Source organism: Lagenorhynchus albirostris, chromosome 4 (assembly GCF_949774975.1).
Source record: "Lagenorhynchus albirostris chromosome 4, mLagAlb1.1, whole genome shotgun sequence".
NCBI lineage: Eukaryota > Metazoa > Chordata > Mammalia > Artiodactyla > Delphinidae > Lagenorhynchus > Lagenorhynchus albirostris.
This window is the reverse complement of record NC_083098.1, coordinates 34,011,324-34,021,539: the sequence shown is the minus strand read 5'-3', so window position 1 is coordinate 34,021,539 and position 10,216 is coordinate 34,011,324. Positions and strand designations below refer to the sequence as shown.

Genomic DNA, 10,216 nt, shown 5'->3' with positions numbered 1-10,216 from the left:
CCAGCTTTCCATGGAGTCATTGCCCTTCGTAACCTGGATAAGACTCTAGGGTTCTCTCTGAGCCCTGAAGCTGCTTCAAAAAAGCCACATCAGAGGTGAGCTTGATCAGACAAAGAACCTTCCATGGAGCAAGCAGTGTAGGAGGGTGCTGCCTTGTACCAGGGCTCTCACCCATTTACAGCAAGCTTCACATGCCCGAAGAGCCTGAGACAGGGCTCAATTTCACAACAGTGGAACCCGCTCATGCTTTCTTGCTCAATGAAGCCCCACACCTTTTGGGGAGAATATAAAGACCATTAAAACATGTCAGTTCTCAAGTTTATGATCTAGTGGAAGAGACGGACAATGTTCCTGCAGTAATAAATGTCATGAGTGGTACATGGTCTAAGGAAATATGAAAGAACAAAAGATTGCTTTCCATTGGAGACATGAAATCAGGTACTATGTAAAGTGTCCAACAAAGTCCCCAGCATTTCGTAAACACTCGATAAATTTTGGCTGTTATACTATGATCAGGATTGGCTTCACATAGGAAGCAACATTTGAGACAAAGTAGGATTGGCAGTCATATTACAGGATGCCCAGTTAAATATGCATTTCAGATAAACAACAGCAACACATTTTTAGTATGAATACATCTGAATATTGCATGGGACAAACTGACACTAAAATATATTTGCTGTTTATCTGACGTTCAAATTTAACTAGGCATCCTGGTTTTTTATTTGCTAAATCTGACAACTCTTAGACAAGAAAATTTGATATGGAGATGAAAATCGGGGAAAATAAATTAGCATGTCCAAAGGTACAGAAACTGGAAAGAAATAATAATTGTTATTGGAGAACATAAAGTGCCATGAAAATACTATTTCCTTCCAGTTTCTGTACCTTTGGATATGTGGCAATCTGAGGGCTTTACAAGGATTAACTCATTTATTCTTCATAAAAACATGTGTGATAGGTTATTACTATATCCACTTTAAAAATGAGGAATCTGGGGTATAAAGAAGTAAAGTAATTTGTCCAAAAGCGGAGCTGGGAAATGGTGTAGCTGGAAATATGAACCTAGAATGTTTGGCTCCAGGGGCTGCTTGTTTTAACCATTCTGGATAGAGGAAGCTTATCGAAGGCCTTCAGGATCAGCTCATCACCACAGTCAGTCAAAAGTCAGATCAACCAACCATAATTCCTGCATAAAGTGAAATCTCAGTTGTTAGATCTCTGCTGGTGGGCTACAGCTAGCCTGCCTCCACCACCCTCTATATTCTTTCAAGTACTCGAGTAGAGATAGGTCCTCCCATGTTCCCCCTTGCATTCCCAAATTCACCCTGTTCCTGGAATGTGGGATCTTCCACGAACTGGGCTACCTTTGCAACAGCTTATCTGAAGCAAACAAGCTTAGGGAATTGAGCAAGGACTTCTGGGACACCAACTTTACAGAAGGAGCAAGGGATTCAGGGTGCATGTTGACTGTGTCAACGGGACAAAGATAATAATTAATCAGACCTCCTGCAGACTTAAATGGGATGGGAACTCGGCGTGGAGGCAGTCCTCCTTTCTTTCAGCTGGAGTGCTCCTCTTGAGCCAGCCCCACCCACGGCAGAGATGGATTCTGTGAGGGTCCTCTTCCTGGTCCTGAGTGTGATGGGCGCAGTTCAGGTATGGCCTTCTTTATTTCCTCTTCTCTTTCTCTCTGGTGTTTATTCCACAAAGAGCTTGCAGGTCTGAGTCAGCCATGTGTACGTCCTCACACACTGTTAACTTTATAAGCTGTAGCCAGTGGAGGCAAGTCCCTAGATGGGCTTGACACCTCAAGAATACAGGGTAATATCACCCTCAGAGGGAGACTTAGTGGGACCAAAGTGTAAAAATTCACAGGGGAATCTTCGACACCTATAGCTTGGTCTTACATTGGATTTTTTCAAAGAGAAGAAATTTTTGCCATCTTTGTTGCTGTAAAGCCTTGGGATTGCTAGTTAACAGAACAGATCATTCTTATGATAAGAGTTTTTAACCTAGTTATTATTTTATTGCTATTTGTCCATAATAAGCAGAACAGTGGTTTCATGTAGCTTTTCTGAAAGGTTGTTTTTGTGTTTCTTTAAGACAAATAAAAAGCAAATTAGTTATCTTTGAAAACATATTACATAGCAAAATTGGAAGAGATTAATTGATAGGCAATACGTTTTTTGGAAGCAATTGTATTCTTTTAAGATAATTACAAATATTGCAATAATTCCTAAAGTTTGACTCCAGAGACCTATGCAAAAGAAGAGAAACTTCATTCAACAAGATTTTTCAACTTCTATCTTATAAAAACATGGTAAATATGTTCCAAAATCTCAGTTACTTCCAGACTGTGAATTATTCTGTTTTATTTCTTTTCCTTTATTGCTCATAAACCCTAATACCAGAGCAGAAGAAACTAAAGAGTGTTTCTAACATAATTTTCTCCATTATACAAATAATAAGTAAACATTTTTATGGGAAACAAGACTAACATCATTTGTTAAGGTTATACTTTGCATAATGCATGTTTCATTTATTTCTCCCTTATTGGTATAAATATTTAATTTTTGCCTGTTTTTACACTTTTTCCAATGTATGTTTGAATTTATGATTTTATTTCTTAGATGAAAAGATTGTACTTGTTCACTTAAATAAGTTGTTCTTGATTGCTTGAGTTAATATTACTATTATTGGGGTATTTTTTTGAATGAGACAGAAAATGTTAACTAATTATAAGAATAAACTACTGAGATTGATAGTCATAAAAATCCTTGTAACTTGGTGGTACAAAATAAAAATAGCTAAAACCTAAAACCAACATTGATTTCTTAGGATATAACATCTTGTTGGAAGAATATCTATATATCTTATTTCACTTGATCACAACAGAATTTTTTTTTAAAAAATCTGTATTTCTAATTATAAGGTGTTCCAAAAAAAGTATCTTTCATGGACCTTTTTATATTATTTTTGCTCTCAGTGTTCTTTTTTTCATTTCAAATAAAAATAAATTATTATGTGAGTAACCCAAAAAAGCATTTCTAAGTCTGAATTGGCTACATTTGTGTCCTTGTATATACTTGTTCAAATTATAGACCCATAAGGTCATTGTGGTAGATACTTGAAGGAGAGACAGACCTTAAGCTAAGATGGTGTAGGTTTTTTCCTACTAAAACAGAGTTAGAGGAGAAAGAACTGAGTTTTTCCATTATTTTTCTATCTCCAGACATGAATGAAAATGTAAAGGCAGTTTTAACTAAGCTTGTTGATTCAAATAATTTTCCTTTTATAATGGATCCTTTAAAGCTCCTAACATTTATTAAATGCTTGTTTAGTGTAGAACACAGTTGAGATTTGTACACTCATCTCCTTTAATCTCACAACTCCACGAAATAGGCATTAGGATTTTCATTCCAAAGATAAGAAACCTGAAACTTGCAGAGCCCCTTGGATCCCTTGCTTGGGATTTACAGGCATGCCAGCATCTCCTCCTTATCTGCTTAAAGACCTCTCTTTTGTGTGTTTATGAATCCTTAAAGGCGGCAGATCCCAGTGAAGGTGAATTTCTCGCTGAAGGAGGAGGTGTGCGTGGCCCAAGGCTCGTGGAAAAACAGCAGTCTGCCTGCAAAGCGTCGGACTGGCCCTTCTGCTCTGATGAAGACTGGGTGAGCCGTGGGCACAGGGAGTGGAGCAGGACGGTCCTTTGCTGTGCTGCTGGCAGCTCACACAGGCTGATACTTTAGGTCACAAAAAACTTGTCCAGTGGGAAATAATCTAATAGCTTCTTACATATCAAATTAAAGAAGACAGATGGAAAGGAACTTAGTCCTGAGAGCACTGTTTATATTACCTCTGAGACTCTGGGTCATTGGTGGGATTAACAGATTGGATTTTCGTTGTACGTTCAGGCAAATACTAGGAACCTGAGTATTACGACCTTTGGACTTCATGGGTTCTAATTTATGGTTAAGTGGACCCCCATTCCAGAATTTCTTTAAGATCTCTGACTAGCCCTCTTAAACTACGTTTAGGTCAAGAGATGATCTGAAGAGACTGGGGAGGGGAGCAGTGGGGGCTCATAGAAACCTTCAAATTTATACTGGATCAGAGGGATAGACTCTTTTATTAATTTTATTTTTTAGAATTTTATTGAAGTATAGTTGATTTACAATGTTGTGTTAATTTCTAGTGTATAGCAAAGTGACTCAATTTTATATATATATATATATATATATATATATATTCTTTTTCATATCCTTTTCCATTACGGTTTATCCCAGGATATTGAATATAGTTCCCTGGGCTATACAGTAGGACCCTGCTGTTTATCCATCCTATATATACTAGTTTGCATCTGCTAATCCCAAACTCCCAATCCTCCCCCCGACCCTCCCTCCTGCTTGGCACCCATATGTCTGTTTCCAAGAGATAGACTCTTAATGTAATTTTTCCTCTTCATTCCAGAACTACAAATGCCCTTCTGGCTGCAGGATGAAAGGATTGATTGATGAAGTCAATCAAGATTTTACAAACAGAATAAATAAACTAAAAAATTCACTATTTGATTATCAGAAGAACAATAAGGACTCTAACACATTGACCAGGAACATAATCGATATTTTGAGAGGGGATTTTGCCAATTCTAAGAGTAAGTATTACAGTTAGTGCTTTGACTTTATAGCACACAACCAAAACAACAAAAATCAGAAGTAGATATGATGTCTCCTTATTACAACTGTGATTTTATTCCAAAGTACTTTATGCAGAAAAATATACCTTTATGATATCCCTGAATTTTAAGGAAGGGGCTTGTTTTTGTTATTTATATCATGTAAAGGAGGTTGGTTTAGAATTGCTTTAAGGTCACAAAGTAAGTCAGCATTTTGGACCAAAGACTAGAATTTAAGTGTGTTCTTTTTTAAGAGTATACATGGAAAATAAGATGAGCCCAAACTTTTGAGTAGATACTTCTGTTTCTGTCTAACAAAGGAGGAAACTGAGAGGTCAGGGGACTTTCTCAAAGGCCAAAGGCACAAAGCTATCATGTGGTGGGGCTGGGAGTGCAACCCACAGACTCCACCTAGCTTATTATGAAGTGTTTTGCTTTGTTTTGTTTTGTTTAATTTAAAATATAGAGCCATGTTGTCTCTTTCTCATAGGTCTAGGACTAAGTCTCATTAGGACTAGGAAACTCTGGACTCACTCTGGACATGGGCAGTGAGCTTAGTAAGGCCTCAGCTCCTGAAACCTTGCCTTTACTCTTTATATCCTTGGGAGGCACATGGCTAATTTAAAGTTGATGGTGCAAGAGCAACTGGCAAGCGCATGATCTTGTTGACCTAAAAAAAAGCTTAGGAACAATTTCCAATCTATAACTGTGAAGAAAACCTTTTCAGTAAGAAAATCCAAGAATATATTCACATCCCTTGATTAAGGATATAATGAAATAATTGGAATGTAATCAAACTGATTATTTTATCTCAATTATGCCTTTAAAATTTCAGAGTTCTTGTCTTCTGCATTTATTTGGATTACTAATAAGGCATCTTAAGTGATATCCATGGATGACTGAAGGATATTGTCCAAATATCAAACGCCTAATAGATTTAGAAATCCCAAATTAAATGTCCAAACTATTATAGAAGTAAAATGGGGAATATCCATAAGCAAATTTCCTTCTTTTGCTGGCTATTACAAGCAAATCACTCAGCAGCTACTTCAGTACCCATATTTGCTATTTCAGACAATGAAAATACATTTAGCCAAGTGTCAGAAGATCTGAGAAGCAGAATTGAGATCCTGAAGCGCAAAGTTATAGAACAAGTACAGCATATCCACCTTCTGCAGAAAAATGTCAGGGATCAGCTGATAGATATGAAACGACTGGAGGTGAGTAATTATGTGGCTCTGACCCCAGATTTCTTTGTTTTTGAATAGCAGGGAAAGGAAGGCAATAGTCATTCATTAAATGCCTACTCTATGTAAAGCAATGTGTTATAGCCATCATCTACCTACAAAGTAAGTATTATTTCCCCCACTCTACAGATGAAGAAAAAATCTCAGTGCTAGTAAGTAAAATTTCCAAGGGCACGTAAAATGGTAAAGTTCAAAAGCAAAAACTCAGTCCTTGCGTCTTATTCCAGCCCCTGCTTGTCCCTGACATCACTGTGTCTCTGAGTCTTCAGCCTCAGTCTCACAGAGGATCACATCATCAGTGTCTCCTTTCAGAGGGAATAGCACTTTGCTCTTGATCTATTCTAAGATAAATCCAGATGCTCCTATTGCTTATCCTGACCAACCTTAGAATACCCAACCTCTCTGTCACTGAGGATACTACATAAATGAAGTATTGGTTGGTAGGTCTCCAAGTCAAAGAAATGAAACCAGTTTCCAAAAATTAAATTAACTACTAAGAACTCAATAGACCTAGTTTATTATAGCTACCTTTTTTCTTTATCTTCCCCTCCCCCTCTAGGTGGACATTGATATTAAGATCCGATCTTGCAAAGGGTCATGCAGTAGGGCTTTAGAACATAAAGTAGATCTGGAGGACTATAAAGATCAGCAGAAGAAACTTGAACAGGTTACTGCCATAGACTTACTTCCCTCTAGAGACAGTCAATATTTACCACTGATAAAAATGAGGCCAGTTCCAGGCCCGATTCCCAGAGAGTTCAAGAGCCAGCTTCAGGAGGCCCCTCCAGAGTGGAAGGCACTGCTGGAAATGCAGCAGATGAAAATGGAGTTAGAGAGGTTTGGTGGAGATGGGCAAGCCAGAGGAGACTCTGCATCTCATGGAACAGGATCAGCATCAGAAAGCCCCAGGAGGCCTGCAATTAGTAGTATTGGAAATGTGAACCCTGGGATCTATGGATCTGGAGGTTCTGGCACGTGGAACACTGGCCATCCTGATCCCGGAAGCGCTGGCACGTGGAACACTGGCCATCCTGATCCCGGAAGCGCTGGCACGTGGAACACTGGCCATCCTGATCCCGGAAGTGCTGGCACGTGGAACACTGGCCATCCTGATCCCGGAAGCGCTGGCACGTGGAACACTGGACGCCCTGATCCCGGAAGTGCTGGCACGTGGAACACTGGACGCCCTGAGCCTGGAGGTGTTGGCACTTGGAGCTCTGGAAGTTCTGTGTCTACAAGTTTTAGGCCAGATAGCTCAGGGCATGGGAACATCAGGCCTTCCAACCCAGACTGGGGCACATTTGAAGAGGTGTCAGGAAATGTAAGTCCAGGGACAAAGAAAGAGCTTCACACAGGTAAACTGGTCACTACTAAAGGAGATAAAGAGCTTCTGATTGGTAGTGAGAAGACCTCTGGTCACACAGCCACCACTCGTCGTTCATGCTCCAAAATCGTCACAAGGACTATTACACATGCCGATGGTCGCACAGAAACGACCAAAGAAGTGGTAAACTCCGAAGATGGCTCTGACTGTACTGACACAGATTTAGACTTGCGGTTGTCTGGCAAGGGTAGCCTAGATGATTTCTTTCATAGGCACAATGATGGTTTTTTCTCCTCTACGTTTAAAGAGCTTGACAGTAAGATCCATTCTATGGGCTCAGACTTAGGGGATATCAGCTCTCACCACCTCCGCCTACCTGAGGTCTCTTCCAGTAGTAAAACTTCAAGTCATGGCAAAGAGTTTGCAAGCAGTAGCATGACTATCAACAGAGGAGGCTCCACGTTTGAAAGCAAGGGCTATAAAATGGCAGATGAGGCTGGAAGTGAAGAGGATCTTGGCTTCAAAGGAGCACATGCCACCAAGAGAGGCCATGCTAAAACTCGCCCTGCCAGAGGTATCCGCACTTCTCCTTTGGGGAAGCCTTCCGTGACCCCCTAGACTAAGTTCATTACTCCTACAATATGTCTCCCATAGCACCTTTTACTTCTTTCTTAGCCCTCTATCATGCTTTATTGACATTACAGGTTTTTGCTTATTTTTTTGTGCTAGACTGTAAGTTCCATGGGGGCAGGGACTTTGTCTATCATGTTCATCTCTGTATTCCCAAATGCCTAGCAGTGTGGAGTCAGCACTCAATAAATACATGTTAAATGAATGAATGAATGAATCCCTCTGGAACTCAATTTAAAATTTGTTTAACCAAATTCTTTTACCATTCAAAATGTGTGCCATTGGAAATTGTCACTCAACTGATTAATCATATTTTTAGTGTGTGTCTCAGTTGACATTGAGATCAGGTTAGAAACAAGTGATATTAGTATTAAATGATGCTTAGATATCTTTGCTGGTTACTTGCCATTAATCAGGATGTGCAAGTGAAGTTCCAAATTCATTGAGAAAAATCCCCCTTGCAATGTGTATGTATAAATGCTACTTACTTGCATAAGTTCCATCCCAGTGTAAGCACATCCTTTCTCTATAAAGGGAAGGAAGGAAGGAAGGAAGGAAGGAAGGAAGGAAGGAAGGAAGGAAGGGAGGGAGGGAGGGAGGGAAAGAAAGCCAGTATCTGCCTTCATTTAATCTGGGCCATTTAACTTTGTAAAGTTAAATGAGAGTAAGTTCTTCCAACCAGCTTAATTTTTTTTTTTAGACTGTTATGATGCCCTCCAAACACATCCTTCAGGTGCCCAAAGTGGCATTTTCAATATCAAGCTACCGGGATCCAGTAAGATTTTTTCTGTTTATTGTGATCAAGAGACCGGTTTGGGAGGATGGCTTTTGATCCAGCAAAGAATGGATGGCTCACTGAATTTTAACCGGACCTGGCAAGACTACAAGAAAGGTTTCGGCAGCCTAAATGACAAGGGAGAAGGAGAATTCTGGCTAGGCAACGAATACCTCCACTTACTAACCCTGAGAGGCTCCATCCTTCGGGTTGAACTAGAAGACTGGGCTGGGAAAGGGGCTTATGCAGAATATCACTGGAGGGTAGGCTCTGAGGCAGAAGGCTATGCCCTGCAGGTCTCCTCCTACGAGGGCACGGCAGGCGATGCTCTGATTGAGGGTTCTGTAGAGGAAGGGACAGAGTACACTTCTCATGCTGGCATGCGCTTCAGCACCTTCGACAGGGATGCAGACAAGTGGGAAGACAATTGTGCCGAAGTCTACGGAGGAGGCTGGTGGTACAACAACTGCCAAGCAGCCAATCTCAATGGCATCTACTACCCCGGGGGCTCCTATGACCCCAGGGACAACAGTCCCTATGAGATTGAGAATGGAGTGGTCTGGGTCCCCTTCAGAGGTGCGGATTATTCCCTCAGGGCTGTTCGCATGAAAATCCGGCCTTTTGGGACACAATAGGCTGAAGGAGTGGCAGTGAGAGCACTCTGTTTTTGTGTTTAGTGAAGAGGAGAAAAAATTAAGGAGGAGATAGGAGTCGAGGTTCTTTACAGCCTACTAAAAATTCTCGGGTGCTATTTTATTATTCTTTGTACTGTAGCTAAATGTAACTGAGACATATTAGTGCTTTAAAAAATAAAGATATATGAATTTTAAAGCTTTAAAATAGCTCTGTGGGTTTTAAAATTTTTATTAAAATGCACCAAGGGACATTCGGTACATCAGGAAGGGGGTGTTGAGTGGAAGGTCCTCTCTGCAACACTTAAGGGTGGAGTTCTGAGAACGTCTCCATTTCCCACACCACCCAAAGTCATCGGGTCATTGTAAAGTAAAAAAGTAATTTCATCCATTCTACTTGAATGGTTTTAAACCAATATCTTAAGTTGCGAATCATTGAACTGAACACTGGCTGGACTTTGTATAGGAATTTACACGTTACTAAGTACATTCATCTCTTCTGTTGGCAAGCAAATCCAACAAGGCAGGAGAAGCCTTCTTTCCTAACAGAAATAGAGATCTATCTACTTCTTAAGTCTTCCAATGAAGACCATAATGCACATAGAATTTTTTCCCTAGAGTCTAACCAATTTCTTTCAGAAAAATACACGAAAAAAAGCATTTAAAATCTTTTAAATATTTACAAGTAGTCCAAAAACATTGAACTTACACATTAATAAAAAATCCCCACAGCATTCATTTGACTTCATTTTTCACCAATCATAAAGTATATCCTGTGATGTAATACCTGTTATTAAAGTAAGACATTCGCTTGAAACCATCTCACTAAATATGATCTATGCCATATCCATAAATTCAACATGTTTACATTGGTCAGTATTTTATATGATCTAAAAATAGATCATCTTTGATCTTGGTGAACTTAGCTCC

At 39.8% G+C, this 10,216-nt stretch overlaps 1 protein-coding gene across 1 annotated transcript; it reads left to right on the top strand.

The window, feature by feature from the left end:
- The first annotated feature begins 1,605 nt into the window (after window positions 1-1,605).
- On the top strand, window positions 1,606-9,289 carry FGA (fibrinogen alpha chain). Its single transcript, XM_060147150.1, has 6 exons — window positions 1,606-1,659; window positions 3,549-3,674; window positions 4,474-4,657; window positions 5,753-5,898; window positions 6,485-7,823; window positions 8,580-9,289. Exons 1-6 carry the CDS (start codon window positions 1,606-1,608, stop codon window positions 9,287-9,289), a joined length of 2,559 nt encoding a protein of 852 aa, XP_060003133.1.
- Window positions 9,290-10,216: the final 927 nt, after the last annotated feature.